Source organism: Sesamum indicum, linkage group LG5 (genome assembly GCF_000512975.1).
Source record: "Sesamum indicum cultivar Zhongzhi No. 13 linkage group LG5, S_indicum_v1.0, whole genome shotgun sequence".
In the NCBI taxonomy this organism is placed as follows: Eukaryota; Viridiplantae; Streptophyta; class Magnoliopsida; order Lamiales; family Pedaliaceae; genus Sesamum; species Sesamum indicum.
Window position 1 is genome coordinate 2098442 of NC_026149.1, and position 19928 is coordinate 2118369.

Consider the following 19928-nt stretch of genomic DNA (forward strand, 5'->3'; position numbering starts at 1 on the left):
TATTACGAAATATTTCAAAATTTATTGATACAATGCCCAATCTAGTCACTGTAGATCACTAACACATTACTAGTTAAACCCATTGTAAAAAATGATCTGGAATCCTGGGAATTTATACAAATGCCTCCGACTCTTTTATTAATTACAAAATGGATTAAGATCTATGTCTTTTCAATCCTGCCGATCCGGCCTCGGTCCGACTCAAACTCAAGTATGTGTGAACTCGGGATACCCTTATACATTTTTAGATCACTAGTTCACATGAAATCATACATGTCGTAATATTTATAAATATTAGTTCTTGATGCATTAGGTACAACTTTTGATACACATCCTACGTTCTATTATGACTTTATAGTACTCATTTCATGATCTTGGCCATATAAGTATCAAAACACTATAATTGAGATCTTCATAGTGTGGCTTTTACGATTTCCTACCTTGTAGATCACGTATCAGGTTTCCTACCTTACCAGAGCATAGAAGGTGAATCTTATTGAAATTGGACTTCCGCAGAATCAAAATATTGAAAGATAATCGCAGCTAGTCCATAATATACCTGTATAACATGGCAATCTCTATATTCTTAATAAAATTTAAACTCGTGATGCTCAAAATAGATAATTATCGATTTAACTACTATGTCCCCGTTGATAGTTTCGGCACTAATATTTTTTTTATTTTTGGACTAGTTTGAATTAACTTTTGTGTCCCAACATGATAAATTATTTTTCAGAATCATTTCTCAATCAAAAGAACTTTAATTAGACTATTATTTTTAAGGATAATATTATAAAATATTCATTTTTTTCCCTTACAAAAATTAATGATAGTCTATCCTTAGTGCAGGGTGGATGCACCATGAAATACGGAAAAAGCCATTCTGATTCAAACCTAAAAAAAGACCAATATATATATGATTCATGATGACTGTAAGTTGGTATATTTTGGTAATAAAAGTGTGTATTTATATAAATACTGAAAAAGATCCAACAAAGATGTAAAGGTGATGGCAACTTTTTGACTGCAATAGTGCTCACATTTTTCTCTTTTGTTTGAAAGGAGAGTATGGATGCCACTTTGTAGACCCGTAAGGCAAACTGTGCCTGCATCGTATATGTTGTCAATCTCTCTATAACTCATTTAATATCTTCAAGAATACAAATTTAATCATATGGAAATTAATATACAAAACAGAATATATATTTAATCCCATCAAAATATCTTGATAAGGATTCAAATTCATATTGCGAGCCTGATAATATTTCACCTTATTAACCGCAACGATTCATTAACACCCATTTGTTAGCTCTAATAATTGAGTAGATATGACTTCCATGGCTTTTTCTTTTTTTTTTTTATTTAATTTTCATGCATTTTTTTCTCATCAATTTAATTTATTATTTTATATATGCTTTCATTAAATAATAAATATTTTAATTAGTATTATAAATTTTCACACACACCTGAGGTGTGCCACAAATTATTATATTAGAATATATCTCTATCTTAATTTTTCAAACTTTTTTCAAGAGTTGGACTAAAATTTTTATTCTTTTTTTATAAAATCAACTTCTTTTCCCCTTAAAATTACTACCATTTGCTCCGAAGCATAATGTTTTTTTTTAGAGAAACAGTTGTTACAAAAAAGAAAATAATAATAATAATTTCCTACATTAAATAATCACTGCGTAAAAATCATGGTATGTCAATTTATCAACTACAGTCAAACAACCCATTGTGCAAATTTAGATTTTGATTATAATTAATTAATATTTATCAATATTTAGTTATAATCAAACTTATCATGGTATTTATAAGCTATACATGATTAAAATATTTATCATCTTAACTTTGCTTGCTAAGTAAACATTAATGCCCAATAGCCGCCCCTGGCGAAGTTATGATTGCTACGTCATTATTTATTATGATATTTTATTTTTAACCATAACAATTAATTAGAAGTTGCGGTGAATGTAAAGGGACAAATAAACATCTAAAAGTCAGAAACACAATAATGGCTGGGAAAAAAGCCAATCTGGTTTTTCACGGAGTAGATGTATAAAAATGGTTCATGTGTTCACATCTCAGAAGACACACATATACACACACTTGGACGAGTTTATACGTGTTCGTATATATACAGATAGATTGATAGATACAGTACACATAACACTATCATTATCGTATGTTTGTACTTTTGGTGGTCTGTAATAAACAGACATCAGCATGCAGATGGAACAAGTTGAAGCGTAATTTGCTTACATTATATATGTCTACATGTTGTCGATGTTGAGTTCAGTTTTTGGGAAGCTTTTGTCTATGGAATAGGGATATATATATATATACATCAGATCATCAGAATTCTGTGTTCCATCAGTGATAACGTGACAATTCTGTTCTGTCACAGCAAAGCGGAGAATAAGAATGTCGAAAAGAGAATATTTAGGTCACATTCATGATGAAATATGTCTTTTTTCAACCTTTTGGTTTCGTATGTATTTTCTGCTTAATGATATTTATATTCATCTAATTAATTACGTACCTCATATTACAGAAGTTTATCTCGTATAGCATGTGAAGATGTAATAAGGGTCGTTTGATAAGAAAAAATTTGTTTGACCTTCATTATATAAGACAGAAATAAGTCAATTTTGGGTAAATATAAATTTTAAATTTTTTTTTTTTCGTGCCAATAGCAGCAAACACTACAAGAAAATAACTTAATTAATAGCTACAAACAAATCAACTTGAGCTAATTGGTAAGTAAAAATTCTCATTGTTGATTTACATCATTTAGTACAAGAAAATTACTTGCTAATAAATTTAACGAAAAATATACTTGCTCATAAATTTAGAAACAAATTATTTAAAATATATAGCAAATAATGTAGATTAGTAACGAGAATTTTACTTGCTAATTAGCTCGACGACTATTTTAGCATCAAATTTTTTCGTAGCTATTCAACCATTTTCTTGTAGTGAAATTCGATAAATTTTTGATTAACATATGGAAACAAACATCAATGATATATAATTTTTTCGAATTCTAGAGTATCTATGTGAAATTACACCAAAATTTTAGAAGAATGTGGTGTAATTATCCTAAATATTATTTAAACATTTAAGCATGTTTCTCTAGTCTGTTTTTTCTTCATATATGTATATATATATAAAGTCTTTCATATATATTTTTGTAAACACTTGGATTAAAAAGTTCCATAACAATGAAAGACAAAAGCGATGCATTAATTACATCAATCATAGGAGTATATATATATTTGGAAGTTTTAATTATACTGATCATTTAGGCATAATATCCCGATTCCAGCAATGTATGATTGGGCTCATAATACAACACAATGATTGATGCTTATAGTTATCATGACTTCATAGTATTTTATCTTGTAAGAATTCGATCACTATATAATTTTTTTAAATCATGATATAATAAAAACATACAATATAAAAAAAAAAATTATAATAAATATAAATTAACTATGATTTCACAATTACCATTAGTGATCGTTTCTGTATATGTGGTAAAAAATATTATTTATGATTGAAATCATGATAAATATTTTGGCAATTGCTAAAAATTATGAAGAATATTGAATAAATTATCTAGTAAAAATTTAAGTTTTGCTTTGATTTTATTTAATTGTGATTAATAGTAACGATTTACCATAATATTTAAACTGTGGTTATTTGTAGTGTAGCGCAAATTTAATTTTTTTTATAGTATAAATTATTGATTCATGTAATAATTATATAAAAAACATTAACTTAGATAAACTTTTTACTTGACGATAAATATTTTTAGTACAAGTGTAAATTTCAAGTATTCAAAACGCATGATAACCAGTCCATTCCCACCAAAAGTGGTATTCTATGAAAAGAATTGATTCCAAAAAGTTGTAATGTATGGGGGGGTGGCGGGGTGGGGGGTTATAGATTTATAGGGATCGGAGCAGAAAGAGAGGTGGCAGTAATGATGGGGGGGGAGGGGGGGAATTAAAGAGCATGTAATCTTTTATGCATGCAAAATGTAAAATGGAGAAAGAAAGAAGACATGAAAACAACTCTCTTTCTCTCTCTTTAATTTCCCTTTTCTCACTCTCTCTTTCTCAAAGCTTTCCGCTCACCACCTTTAATCACTAACCCTCTTTGATTTCAGTACCAATAATTAAAGCTTTTCCTCTCTCTCTCTCTCTCTCTCTCTCTCTCTCTCTCTCTCTCTTTTTCTCTCTCTCTCTCACACACACACACACAGAGAGAGAGAGAGATTTGAATTAATTTGGGATGGGAGATTAAGACAAATTGTTTATGAATCCCGAGGACAGGAAAAGGGGATGGAATAATATGTGATGATGAGTACGTAAAAATTTAAAGTGATGAAATAAAGCAAAAGATGAAGATGATGATGAGTGGGGAGCTGTTGCTGCTGCTGCTGCTGCTGCTCAACAAAAAAACACATCACTATGATAAGATTGGAGAGGTGCCCATCCACGCTTTCCTTTGTTTACACTTTGCTCCCCACTCACTACTACTCTTATCTACATTTTCATTCTTTTTCCAAAAATATCATTTTACTACTGTAATGTAGAATGATGGTATTTTAATTCTATAAGAATTGGTTTTCTATTCCTATATTTTCTCATAATTTTACTCTTTTTTCAGCTAATTTGGTTGTAAAATTGAATGTGATCACTTACCTATCTTTTAATTACATTATAATTTTCGTCCTGTAAATCAGTTCATACAAGACCAAAAATGTGAACTCCCCTAAGTTATAGAACTAAAAATGCCAACGCTTCTAAGTTACAGGACTAAAATTATAATTTAATTTGGTTGTATGCAAGTCACATGCAGTTTTTCAGTCAATTTGGCTGGAAAAGAATAAAATTGCTAAAATTTTAAAATTATAGAACTATAATAATAATAATAATAATAGTATGCTAGATTAATAAATTTTAATTTGTTTCTCTATTTGAGAATTAAAGCTGAATTAATGATACTTGAAAATTAATATGTATCTATATATGTTAATTCATTGATGACATGTAAATACAGTCACTCAAATATTCATTTGGAAAAGTTAAGGTTTTTCATTTTTAAATTTCTTCTCTAACATTTTCTCAACTAAGTTAGTGTTATTTCATTACCAAATAATTGATATAAATTCCAAAAAGAATGTAGTAAATATACAATAATATTTGGCTCAAATTTTTATGGGAATCGAAAAAATCACCATAAATTTGTGGAATAATGTACACTTTCTTTAGTAATTACCTTCATATGGATTTTATGATGGACTTATTTCACAAAATCTTAACTATATATATATACATGTATGTACGTACGATGTGGTTCTAGAATTGTGTGCTATTATCTAAAATTGATATATATATATATATATATATATATTTAATTTATTACTCATCAATTATTGTAACATGATAACCAGACCTACATGAAATGGTCCTCATAAGTTCTCACCCTCATCATGACCTACTTTGGACATAATCCATCGCCCCAAAAGAGGGGAAATTAGGAGCCATAAAAAGAAATATTAATTAGGGTTTTCGTCTCGTTCTAGGCTTTTATAGAGGAAATGGAAAATGAGAAAAATATTTTGAGAAAGCTAAATATTACTTTATTTCTCTTTATTTTTTCTAATAAACTTAAATGCATTTTCGATTTCTTAATCTAGATTATTTGGCATTTTCGTTCTTTAATTTTTTTAAAAAATAACAAGGATACTGAACTCCGTCTCTGACAAAAAAAATGACTGAAACTACAAAGTTTAAAAAATATAGGACCAAAATGTTAGCTTAAAAGGTTAAAGGATAAAATGCTGACAAAAATGAACAATCGGAACAATCGTCACATGAAATGCAAATGTATCTTTTAACGAGAAAGGTGAATTCTGTCGAAAGTAAAGAATTGGAATCTCCAAAATTAAAAATATATAGAATCAACATGCTATTTTAGAAAATTAAAAAATAAAAACACTAATTACGAGACAAAAACGCATTTAAGCCTTTTGTAATATAGAAAAAAAAGAAGCCTGATTATAAAAATTATTTATTTATTATTGATATATATTAATTGTTGATTGATAATTGAATCTATGTGAAACTGTGAATATTAATTAATAATTACCTGTTTTTACCGAAGCTAATTAGTAATTACTATACTGTGATGATTGTGTGTCTCTTTCTCTCTCTCTATATATATTAATTAGTAATTAAGATGCAATTATAATATATTTGATCGCCTCACTTAAAAAGAAAAATAAAAATTTAATAATCCTTGATCTATTTAGAATTTGATGGAATATTAATTAAGAGAGAACAGTCTCATGTATATTTAAATACTTGGTTTTATATATATAATAAAAATATAATTCATCAATTTTGTTATATATTTTTGAAAAATGAATTCCAAAATATATTTCGGTCTAGCTTGTGTTCTGCTTTGTGGGCCCAAATGTTTATTTTTTTCACAGCTTGTGATGTTTTACAATGATGCTTTTTTGAATATTTGTCCCGGAACACCCCAACCAAATCATTTCAGAGCTCATCCAAAATGAAGAAAAATTGCGTGCTTTTACTGTCCAAAATTTATGATGTAATTATAATTAATTTTTTAAAACAATTATATATAACGTAATTTATTCTTATAAAAAATAAAACAAGATATATGCATAATGTTTGGATTCGTTTTCTAACTGTTTTGTTATGTTTTGTGGAGATAGAGAGAGAAAAATAGAGATAAATAAGTGTGTGTTAGAGATAGTATGTATGTTTGAATTTGTTTTTGGAGATAATTTAAAATAAGTATTGTATGTTTAATGTTGTGTTTTGAGAGACAAAAATTACTATTCATTGTCAAATAATGTCTGTTTTATATATATTTATGTATATGTATGTGTGTATATATATATGTATTTATGTTAAAACAGTTTAAAACACCTAGATAAGGTGTTTTTGAATTATGACAAACATTGGGTATGTTTTGATTTGTCCCGAAGATAACTTGAAAATGAAAACCAACATAGTGATGGTAGTTTGAATGCATTGGCTATGCTTTGATTATCTAAATAAACAACGATCGTGGGAACCACATCATGAAAATCTTGATATGGTCATCCGATACTCAAATTAGTAGATAGTTTGAGAGGATAATGAAGATCGTAAGAAGAATTATTTACTGAAAATTTTCAATTATACGGTTACACGTGAGCCACAAATGTCAGAATGATCTAATAGTAACAGTGAGTCGGTACATGTTAGGATTTTTTTTAAGATACCGACGGGCAAGATCATAAAGACCTTGAATTAAAGAAATGAATACAAAATTTGTTTGAAAATCGAAGGTATTTATCTGAAACATTGTAAGATGACTTTTGTAAAAATATCTCCACATCATAATTTTAACTGTAAAAGAACTAAGAAAAAAATCATTTAAAGACTCATTCAGAAATGTGGAATTTTTTTATTCAAGTTACAATAATCGATCAACAGACACATTATAATAATATAAAATATATTTATTATAATGAAATTAATTACTTTTTTATACACCAATTATATCAAAAATTAAATAATTCAAACACTTTATTGCAACTAAAAATTTCCTCAAAAAGGGATACTTTTCTTGCAAGAAGAGCAAACACAAATTGATCAATTAATATTTCTTCATCTTTATCATGACTTTAATCAAATCATCAAAGATAATTTCTCAATGATATGAAGGCATTAATTCTCTTTCTCTTTTACAAAACTGTCCCACCTAATGAATAATGATTAATTAATACCTTTTTCTCCTTTCTGAACTCTTTCGTTTCTGTTCGTTTTTTAAGACCTGACATGACATGAGATGATAATCTAGACGCTATTTATCACTTTGCCTTAAAACTTATAGGACTTGTTATTCTTGTCTTTTTTTTTTTTTTAAATGCGGTTCAATTTATTACTATAGTTCAATATATTTTGAAAATATATGATTGATTATATATTGCATATTAATAGTGGTTAAAGAACAAAAGTATCTTCTATAAGGTTAAAAGTATTTAAATAAGACAAGAATTTGTGTCTTTTTCTTCGAGTCATTACTTAACCAAAGTTGGATCAGACAATCACAACTAATATCAATCACTGATCATTTGTTAGGTCTTTTTCGATTTGGTATTATTAGTTACGATTTTCCCACATTGCAATCTATAAATTGAATTTTTTTTAATTTTAGTTAGTACGTGCATTTTTTTTTTATAATTAATGGAGCCGTTAGCAGTCTCACCCGCATTTCAATATATTTTTATTAATTATTAGATAAAAAATACACTTTGTGACTAAAATTGAGAAAATTGTTCACTGATAGAATATAATTTGAGAAAATCGTAACAAATAGTGAAAAAAAACGAGACCCAAAATACAATTTTTCCATTACATATATACCTGATCCGTGACACTTTTATAATCGATTTAGGTCCTAATTAAATTAATTGATGATGGAGATAAATTCCGGCAAACGACCCAAGAACTAAAGTACGATTTCAAATGGGATCACATATAAATATTAATTAAACATGAGCATGAATGAGAAAAGGTGGCATGCAATTCAGTATTCAAGAGAAGATATCTATGATCTCTTGGTTTGTGAAAAAGTTTGCTAAGTGGGTTGTTGAAGAAATTAAAATCCATATTCAAAATTGTCTAGAGAGAGAGAGAGAGAGAGAGAGAGAGAGAGAGAGAGGGAGAGTATGAAAAAGAGGCAATAATAATGGGGATGTAGGAGAGGAGACAGAGAGTTGCTTTTGTGTACCTGTGGGAATAAAACACACTGTATAGTCTAGCTATCTACGAGGATCTGGTTGGCGTGAACATACATGTCATAAACATCAGAATCGTAAATTATGAATTGTTTAAAATTTATTATAATTATAAATATTTTGTATTATTTAAAAATTTATATTTATTTTCTTAAAATTAATTATTGTTTAACGAATACCATCCATCATGAGGGGTATTTATTAAACTTTCATTAATTTTAATAAGATATTTTTAATATTTTAATTAATAAAAAATATTTATAATTATAATAATTTTAAAAGAATTTGTAATTTACTCTTTGGAGAAACAAATGGGAAAAACTAATTAAAAGAAGAAAGATAGATTAAAGGGGGTGAAAAAGGAGGTAGCATGCACACATTTATATGCATGCAGATGCAGAGAACAAATGATAAACATGAAAAAGGTTAAAATATATATATATCAACTTTCGCTTTTTATCTCTCTACATCTCCGCTTACATTATACTCTCAAGCTGCCTCCTTCACCACCTTTTAGTTTCCCAACCAGTCACCCGTTTATTTTATAATAACGGAGTTAAAAGAAGTCGCTATTTATTTCCATTTGATGCAAGTGTCATACTGCTACCATTTCAAAAACCCGTCCAGCTTTCGACCTCATAATTTCCAAACAAGAAAACCCCAACCAGCACAGTAGAAACATACACACACACACACATTCAAGTGGGACGGGTGGTTTCAAGGGGGAGGTGAAATCAAGAGAATTCATAAAGAAGACGTAGCTAGTTCTCGGTTCGTGGTTATTTGAGAAGATAAGAGAGAGTTATCTCTCAAAGAGGGGGGGTTTTGGGGTGGGGTGTGGGCTAAGTTATGCGTGCAGGAGCTTGTGCAGCACAGACCCTCTCACCGGAGGCTGCTTCCGTCCTGAAGCACTCTCTCAGCCTGGCCAGGCGCCGTGGCCACGCTCAGCTCACTCCGTTACATGTCGCCGCCACTTTGCTGAGCTCAAGACCCAGCCTTCTCAAAAGGGCTTGCCTCAAATCTCAGCCTCATCATCAACCCTCTCATCCTCTTCAATCCAGGGCCCTTGAGCTTTGCTTCAACGTCGCCCTTAATCGGCTTCCGGCCTCCCCGGGACCGCTCCTCCATGCGCAGCCTGCTTTATCTAATGCACTCGTCGCAGCCCTCAAGAGGGCTCAGGCCCATCAGAGACGAGGCTCCATAGAGCAAAACCAGCAACAACCGCTTATAGCTATCAAAGTCGAGTTGGAGCAGCTGATTTTGTCTATTTTGGATGACCCTAGTGTGAGTAGGGTTATGAGGGAAGCTGGTTTCTCTAGCACCTCAGTCAAGAACAACTTGGAGGAGTCCAATTCAGTTTCTTCTGTTTTCCAGTGTTATAACAGTACCCCTGGTGGGATTTTCTCCACTCCCAGTTCTTCTCCCACTGAAGCCCATCATCAGAGGGAGTTTACAATAAACCCTAACAGTTTCTGGCAAAACCCTCATCTGTTTTCGCCTCAGAAGAAGCCTGTGAGCACTGATGAATTCTTTTTGAAGGAAGACATCAAGGTGGTATTGGAGGTTTTGTTGGGGAAGAAGAGAAAAAACACTGTTATAGTTGGTGACTCATTATCCATGGCTGAAGTGGTTGTTGCCGAACTGATGAGAAATCTTGAGAAAGGAGAAGTTCCAGACGAGTTGAAATCAGTAAAAATCGTCAAGTTTCAGCTTTCATCAGTACCCCTCATGTTCATGAAGAGGGACGAAGTAGATATGAATGTAGCTGATCTGAAAAGGAAGGTGGAGTCTCTTACATCATGTGGGGGAGTCATCATCTACATTGGTGATCTAAAATGGACGGTTGAGAGAGTTGGTGATGATGATGAGATTTCTGCTGGTAATGAATCCAATGTTTACAGCCGTGTTGACTATTTAATTGCGGAGATCGGAAAGTTGGTTTCTTGGTTTAATTACAGCTCAAGTTACATGAGGGTTTGGTTGATGGCCACCGCCAATTACCGGACTTATATGAAGTGTCAGATGAGACAACCCCCTCTGGATGTTCAATGGGCTCTTCAAGCTGTTTCTGTTCCATCAGGTGGACTAGGATTAAGCCTAAGGTGAGTTAAAATTTTTTGTTTTTCTGTTTTCAAGAATGTTAGTAAGATGGTGTTTAGGAGGAGCGATTCAGAATTTAGCTTATCAATGTGCATCATTAGACTGAAAACTGTAAAGTTTTGGTTAAATCTGAAGCATTACAATTATAGTAAGATGTAGTGCAAGAACTTTACTAGATTTTCCATAACAATTTCTTTTTGACTACCTCAGACAAGGACATAACTTCGAAAATTTTTGGCTCCAAAATGTAGGAGGGTTGTCTGTATAAATGGGAGAGCATGCATCTCTCCTTTATTTTTTTCCTGTCCTTTTATTTTCCTGGTTGATTTTAGTCAAAGTTGTGCATCTTCTACTCATTTTTTGCATATTCATTTGTCTTATTATTTCTCTGCAGTGGCCGGGATTCAAGAACCAGCTTCCCACAAAGTCCATCTCAAGTTACTGACAGAAAGCTATTCTGTCTCAAGGAGGACCAAGATGTTCTCACATGTTGTCCAGATTGCAAATCCAATTATGAGAAAGAAGCTAGCTTCAAATCAATCCACCACAAATCTTTTCCAATCAACAAGGATGAAGAAAATGGCTCGGCCCATTTTCCCTACTTGCTCAAACAACACAGCGACGAGGCAGTCGAAGAGGTACTAACGATAGAGTATGAATTTGTTATTCAGTTTATTGCTATCCTTGTTCAAATCTCTAATCTAGATTCATTATTTCACTCAAATTCAGGAAGCTTTAAGTGAATTGAGGGAAAAATATAACAAATTCTGTCAAAGTCTCCACCAACATAGCCAAAATCTGCGTAATTCAAGCTCCGTCGTTTGCGGTCTTGGGAGGAACTATGACTACACTTCATCGTACTCATGTGGGCCAAACAAGAACAACATCCTTGCTAATTCTGAAACAGTTTCATTCGCTTATCCTACAATGAAGCCTAATCAGACCATCGGCTCTCTGCCTCGGTTCAGACGAAAGGAAACATGCCATATCGAGTTCAGTTTTAGCAATGGCAATTCCAAACTTCAAACAGTGGAGCCGAATTTGGATTCCGAAGTAAAGATCACCCTTGCCCTTGGGAACTCCATTTATGCGGACGCACGCGCACATGACAAAATTGGAGTGGACAAGGATTTGCTTGGCATATTTCAAGAAAATGTGCCATGGCAATCAGAAACCATTCCTTTGATTCTAGAGGCATTGATGGATTCTGAAGGGACCAGTCAAGATAAGTTTTTGTTGATTCAGGGGAAAGACGTTGTGGGGAAACAACGAATAGCCGCTGCAGTAGCAAAGTCTATGTTTGGTTCTTCTGACTTGCTCTTTTGCATGAACATGAGGAGCGATGCAAATACGGTAGCTGAGAATCGTGAAATACTGGAGAAAGCCTTGAGAGATCATGAAAAACTCGTTGTTCTAGTTGAAGATGTCGATTATGCTGATCCTGAATTTTCAAAGTTTCTTGCTGATGCCTTTCTTGAGGCTGGAAAACAGGGCTCCTGGAGAAGGCACACTAGAGATTCTAGCCAAGCAGTATTTATCTTAACAATGGACGGAGACAGCGGCTACTGTATGGCAAGGGATAACGTAAATTCTGTAATTCAGATGAAGCTGCTTGTCAATGAGTCCAAATTCGTCGCTGTGATGCCTAATGTTGTGCACAAGCGGAAAGCAGAGTGGGATTTCCCAATCAGAGGGAAGAGCCGAAGGAGCAATGAGATGGACGAGGTCTCCTCCAATGCTGTCGAGAATGCAAGGCAGTTGAGCTCAAATGCTCTCGATCTCAATGTCAAAGCTGAAGATGATGAGGCGGACGAAGGCAAACTAGGCACGTTCAGCCCAATTTCAAGCGACTTGACACGTGAAACGACAATCATCGAGCAGCAGAGTTCACTGAGCTTCCTGAAAAAGATCAAGAACTGCTTTGTTCTGAATAGGAATTCGGAGCAAGACAAGCAGGCAAGAGAGATGTTCATGTCCAAATTCAGAAGGTCTTTTCAGGAGGCCAACATAAGCAGTTTCAACATAGACGAGACGGTGTTGGAGGAAGTTTTCCAAGGTTCGGGATTCTATCTTAACAGCCTGTTTGATCAATGGCTGAAAGACGTTTTTGAGACGAGTTTACGGATGATTGATACAGGGGAGAAGGAGAAGGTTAGCATTAGGCCATGTTTAGGATGGAAAGGAGAGAGTTCATGTCCGAAGGATGGATTCATGGGAACATGTCTTCCCAGAAGAATCCCACTTTCTTTCATAGGTTAAGACTTAACCTTGTAACATATTCCTGTAATTCTAATTAGGCTGTAATTAGGGTTTTCAAATACAATGCCTAGCTTGTTTTCCACAGCTTATAAGTTTCCTTCACTTCTACATAAGCCTTATGTTCATCTTTGCAAGATCAAGAAGATGTTAGGGAATTACGATGGCAAATTTGCCGTTTGAATAATAGCTATAGTTTAAGTACAATATTTTTATATCGTTCAGCCATTTTCATACTGAATTTTAGTTTGGATCCGATTCGATCAAATTTGAATCAATTATATGATAATTAGTGTAATTATTATATAATTCAAAAAAATGAATAATTATATTGTAAATACAATATACACTTATTCTGTGATTAATTCGATTAATCAAATCTGATTGGAACAAAATTTTTCCAAGAAATTATTACATGAAGCGGCGGAGGTGGGATGTGTCTGCATGTGATGGAGGAATGTCGTGAGCTCATATTTGGACAATTATACCTTAATGATGCACTTGTGCAAAAGGAGTTCTCACTGATACCTATCAAAATTTGATGAAAGCTTTGTCATGATAGGGAAATCATGATTGGCAGGCTCTCAGGCCTGCCTACTCACTCTAAGCCACTACCTGCTCTAAGGTACTTCATTTTGTGTTTTATTTTATACACAAAAAGTCATATGTTAAAAGGATAAATTACAATCTATCTGTATTACATATAGACAACCGACAAACAACTCCCTTATTATAATTTTTTTGATTATGAATCATTAGATCTAGTTATATTTATATATATATATATATATATCAACAGTTCAAATTGTAAAAATAAATCAATAGACTATATTTTTTCTGATTTAGATTAACGATCTGTATTTTAATATGCAAAATAATACTAAAATTATACAAGATAAGAAAATAAATTTATAAAAATTATAAAAATAAATCTATACACTAAATAATGTCTAAAGTATACATACATACATATATGTAGTATACACATATATACAATATTGATAAAAAAAATAAAAACAATACACAAAAAAACTAGGGAGGGTGGCATGGTGCACGCGACCAGGTGGGGGAGAGGCGGCCGCCAATATAGGAGGGGGGGGGGGAAAGGGGGGGCGGCAGAAAAGGGGGATATGGGAATGAGGTGCAGTGGGGGTAGCAGAGCGGGGAGGCGGTGCAAAGGAACATGCAGCTGAGAAGAGGAAGACAATATATTTTCTATTTATTTTTATTGTTCATATCCTTTAATTTTTTTATATAAATCATATATATTTTTGAATGATTGATTTGAAAAAATAAAATATTGTCATAAATTTAAGTAAGATTTTATCTAGATTATAGATTATTACAAAAGAATATGAACAATTGATTTATATTAGATGGAATTCAACGATTGTAAAATAAAACTTAAAAAAAAAAAAAGAAAAATTTGCTCGTGTAATACACCACTCGTGTGAAGGGGTACTTTCCATATTTTAGAAAATTGAGGAGATAAATTGATGTTTTTTTTTATTGAATCGATTACAATTACAATCAATTACAGTTACAATTAATGGGGGAGGAGAGAAGGAAAACGGCGACAATGGGGGAGGGGCATGGGATGGGAAGTAGCAACGGGGGGGGGAGGGGGGGGGGGGGGGGGCCGAGGAGTGAAAGGGGAAAGGGAAGGAGAAGGAGAGAGGGGAGCGGAAGTGGCGAGGGGAGAGGGGAGGTGCCAACGAAGGAGGGGGGAAGGGAAAGCATGGAAACTGGAGGGAAGGGGATCGGAGGGCAGAGGCGGAGGGGGAAACTAGCGGTGGGCTTTTATATATACATTATTTTAAATATTAATATTTTATATATAATTATTAATAAATTATTTGTTTATATTAAATATAAATAAATAATAATATATAATTATACAAATTAATATTTTTTAAATTTAAATTTAATTAAAAAACACAATAGAGGCGCTCCCATTGCATCCATCCTTATAAAGAATGTACATCGCTTTATTTTAAAAAATATAAAAAAATAATTTATTTATTTTCACGGTGGAATGTTTTGCACATATGCCATATCGAAAGAAATTGCTTGTAATGTTTTTCTTCATATATATAATTAATTAGTAACTAATATTATAATAAGTTAATAATATTCAAAATTCAATTTCGTGAATTAAAACTAAAACTCGTTAACTCATCCATCCAAGAATTTTAATTTGATGGAATTTCCGCACTATTTTGTGAACGAGTATCAAATCGAATTTCAAGTCAAACAAATAGTAAATTAAGTGTGTTTTAGAATATTGATAATGATTTATGAGTAAATTCATATAAGGCGGCCTAGTCGTAGTGTGTGCGAATCAACATTGGGAGATGGACATGGATATAATTAGTACCTAAACATTTAGTCAATGCTATTTTCAAGTGTAGGCGCCATAAACATAGCATGGTAGGAATTGAATTTTCTATTCTAAATCCTGTTGTATCTCTTATTTATCTATATTAATAAAAAAAAAATTTTAATTTTACTTACAAAGAGCAGTGACTTATAACGCTATATTAATTTTTTAAATTACTAAAAGTATGCTTTATGTATTTTTCAACCCCCTCTATTCAAATTTTTATTCTCATCTATATATCTATATGATTTATTTATACTAATATATATATATATATAGATTATTTTCACTCATAAATAATAATTTGTGATACTGTGGCATCAAAATTTTTATCCCAATGATGTTGTTAAGTTAATTTATTTTATTTACATATTTATCTCTTTTTTGTGAATGTGATATGTCGGTTATATATTTTATTCTTATGTATAATATATTTTAAAGTATAAAAAATTATTTATTATATACACGCAGGGACGACATGTCATAACGACTAGTATTAATATAAAAAAAATTTTTTATACTCATAAACAACGATTAATGATACAGTTATATTTAATTATGATAAGTATATCCTTACTTAGATAATTTTAAAAAATAATTAAAATTATTGTTATTATTATTATTATTATTACGTAAACTCGACATCATTTTAACACCACATACACTACACCAATTCTTTTGGTGCACCGATAATACCTTAAGTTGTTTTTTTTTAAATGTAATTTATTGGTTTATATAGTTTTGTTCTTATTTATAATATATTTTTAAATATTAAAAAAATAATATTAATATACACGTAAGGACAGTGTGCCACGATAATTAGTAATATTTGATATATATATATATATACATGATACATGTACAACTGTTTTCCTTAAATAAAATTGATGTTTATTACATCTTAGGATGATCACCTCTAGACTTCCTCATAGTATGATTGCAATCTTCGGACAAGCTCTAAATTTATTTTATTACTTCAAATTCTATACGAATCAATCTTGTTACATCCAAAATTTATAATGTATGGACTCATCATGAGTATTTGGTTATTTTTGTGTTTGTGGTTCACGTAAAATGGTATAATTGGGGTAAATTTATAAATAGTCGTTTTTCGTGCAGCATGTTTAACTTTTGCATCCCTAGCATTTTTTACGACTTCATTTATCTTATTTTTATGATCTACCTAACTTAACTATCAGGAGGTTACAACCAAGGCCTTCCCAATAGGGTTATGATAGTGATTTGTTTTGTAGGATTTATAACTAAGATGTTCAAGGCATATTTCTTGTAATTATTAAATTTCTAAGTTCACTCTAAAAGACTTTTAACTCGAATTTTCAGTACAACAAAACTGAAGATACACTCTTTGCAAATGTGACATGGACGCAGCAAATAGAACATATAATGTAATAGAATTTAAAATAGAAAATTTGATTTGAACAACGATGCATTATCCTAACAGAAAAATTTAGGTCTCATAATTAAGAAGTTGCAAGCCCAGAAAAAACTCTGCACGTATGTCATTTTCGTGATAATCTATTGCTTAGTTCCACTTTTTGATAAACTTCTCATCCTTGCGGATCTAGAATTTGATTTGGGGCTACTAATATATTTTATTATTCTTTGATTTTGTTTTACTAAATAATGTAATGAATTATTTTAGTTATGAAGAAAAAACTTAGAAGAAATATTAAAATAATTCGATCTTGATTTAATCATAGTCAATTATTATATGTATGGTATTATTAAATTTGCTTTTGTGTTTATCCGAATTTGGATTAGAATTTCTTCTCTATTTTTATTTAATTGGACCCCAATTATTTAAATTAAAACAAAAGAGAGAGAGAGAGAAGAAAATGCCTCCTCAATTGTTGGACAAAATAATGTAGAAGAGTTTCCACGTACTCACCAACACGGCCCCACAAATTGAACACGTGGTCCTTTAATCTACGCCATGAGCGCATGTTAGCCTGACGTTTCTGGAAAAACCACGACGCCTGCGCCGAATCTTCTCGAGATGCGCCTCCCACCAGCCCAAATATGCATATATTTATATATGTCCGTCTGAAAGTTCACCTGACATTCCAAACAAAAATATCCTCTTACATTACATACCTAACCTTCAAAATCTCAGACAAAAGAACACACACAGTGGGAGGTGAAACTATGTGTTTCTTGGTCTGCGACAAGGAGGAGACGGAGGTGGGGCGGCAGCAGGCGCCGGGTTCGTGCCCCTACTGCGGCGGGAAGGTGCATGCGGTGGACGTCGGCACCCGGTGGCGGTTCTGCTTTATCCCAGTTTGCTTCCGATTCAAGCGCAAGTACTTGTGCTCGCTCTGCTGCAGGCGTCTGGTTTTGTACGATTCGTGGTCGTAGATTTCATCCCAATTCAATAGAAACAACTCATTATTTCTTTCTTAATTTTTTGCCATGAGTTTGAGCCGTCATTTGGTGGATGAGAAACGTTGAAGATCAGAATTCAGCATGCAGTTTTAGGACAGATGTTCACAGCTGCTCTGTTTTGTCTCTTGATGATTAATTATTGTGTATGTACAGTGTATGTATAGGTTTACATCCGTCGAGACAATCTTGGGAAAGGCTTTAGATTGTCGACAACGGGAAAGTAATTTTGTTTCTCACTTACTCTCTGAAATTTAAAATTGATCCGTTCTACTTCATTTTAATCAGTAATTGTAAGTTGCAGCAGATTTTCAGGAGTTATGATGTTTGTTTCGAGTGTTAATGTTAGAAAAATGTTTCTGAGGATGAATATTGGTTTTGATCAAGTTGTGCAGAAATATGAGTTGATTGTCCGTTGGATTGAATTTTCTATTTCTAAATTTTGAAAAATTTTCAATTGAATTTGACGTTTGTATAAGATCTTTCTTAAATAAAATAAAAGAATAATTACACTCTTTTTCCGGTGTAATTATACGTAAACTCTTTATAATTAATTTAAAAAATTACATTTAGTACACATGTAACAAATAGGTCCTTCAATTAGTCACCATTTTTTTTTAAATTTATTGATATTAACAAAAAAACTAAATTAAAATCGATGTTTGTTCCTGATTGATCACTTATTATTGATTTATTGAAAATCAAATAAATTTATATGACTAAACTGTCATTATAATAGTAAAAATATACGTATCTTATCACATGCATTAAAATATGAAGATATATAAGTATAAATTGATCATAAAATATTTATTTGACCTGCAATTAATCAGTAATAAGTCAATCGGGGTAAGTATAAATTTTTATATCCTTATTTTTTGTTACAAATTCAATGAATTTTAACTAATGGGGGAACTTATTTATTCGAGAAAAGCAAACTTCAAAGCTATCAGACATAATCTTTCAAACTACAAGGAATTTACGTGCAATTACAGCAAACTTTAGGGAAGAAGAGTGTAATTATTCTTAAAATAAATAATGTCATCGTTATACACTAGTGTATATATTAATTGATATATATGTATATAATAGAAAATTTTAATAGGATTTTAAATAAAAACTTCAACTGGATTCTCTTATTCTTTGGTCGAACAAAAAAGAAACTAATTAACCAACAATATTAGCTGGCATGTGGGTATAGCATCATCAAGAACCGATCAAATATAAGAGAATTGACAAAGTTTGAACTGGGTTTCTTCAAATGAATGATCGATGGCCTAAAAGTTAAGTCCTATTTTTCATCAGAAACCTAAGAGAAACAATTAGGTGCACGAACACGCTTTCTTGCTTACAACAAATGTAGAACAAATAAATCAAAGACTTGCAAATGCCACAAATTGCACGTTTTCGGGTAAGATTTAGGTCTGTCACTGACTGGTTGAACCAAACACACACACACATACAAGAAGAGAGAGAGAGAGGACACCAAATTGTAAGTATTAAAATTCCATAACAAAGCCCATGTTTTAAACTTACAAGTCAAATCAATTTCGTGACCTTTGTTCCGACATGAGTATCCAAAGACGCGCTAACACAAAATCTGTCGTAATCCAAACGTTTTTCTTCTTCGAAATAGTTTAGTCAATGGAAGGAGAAGAAAAACGTAATTTTGGTACTAAAATTATAAGGGATAACACTTTTGCTTATTTTTTATTTTTGAATTTATAATTGACGATTATAATTAAAAAAGACAGCATATTGAGTGAATATATCGTCACAAAATGCTAAATCCATCACTAATTTGATATTTCTATTGTGGTGATATTTGGACTAAATGTGCCCTCATCCCCCAATAGTTATAGGATCGATATTGCAGTTTTTCCTTATGCATGTTAACTTCCTCGTGCCACATTAGGAGTTGATGGAAAAATTTTAACACCCCCCCCCCCCCAATTA

At 31.8% G+C, this 19928-nt stretch overlaps 2 protein-coding genes across 2 annotated transcripts; both read left to right on the forward strand.

Moving 5' to 3' along the window:
• LOC105161665 (protein SMAX1-LIKE 4) lies at nucleotides 9295-13279 on the forward strand. The gene is made up of 3 exons (XM_011079437.2): nucleotides 9295-10938; nucleotides 11331-11574; nucleotides 11666-13279. Exons 1-3 carry the CDS (start codon nucleotides 9686-9688, stop codon nucleotides 13193-13195), a joined length of 3027 nt encoding a protein of 1008 aa, XP_011077739.1. The 5' UTR covers nucleotides 9295-9685; the 3' UTR covers nucleotides 13196-13279.
• Nucleotides 17660-18374, forward strand: LOC105161792. Its single transcript, XM_011079606.2, has one exon. The coding sequence runs from the start codon at nucleotides 17739-17741 to the stop codon at nucleotides 17946-17948; it is 210 nt and encodes a 69-aa protein (XP_011077908.1). The 5' UTR covers nucleotides 17660-17738; the 3' UTR covers nucleotides 17949-18374.

What these genes read in the sequence shown, in the direction of transcription:
- LOC105161665 (XM_011079437.2), top strand. Translation starts at nt 9,686, where the DNA reads ATGCGTGCAGGAGCTTGTGCAGCACAGACCCTCTCACCGGAGGCTGCT. An exon ending in GGACTAGGATTAAGCCTAAG is followed by an intron (nt 10,939 to 11,330) that starts GTGAGTTAAAAT and finishes ATTTCTCTGCAG; the next exon opens with TGGCCGGGATTCAAGAACCA. An exon ending in GCGACGAGGCAGTCGAAGAG is followed by an intron (nt 11,575 to 11,665) that starts GTACTAACGATA and finishes ACTCAAATTCAG; the next exon opens with GAAGCTTTAAGTGAATTGAG.
- LOC105161792 (XM_011079606.2), top strand. Translation starts at nt 17,739, where the DNA reads ATGTGTTTCTTGGTCTGCGACAAGGAGGAGACGGAGGTGGGGCGGCAG.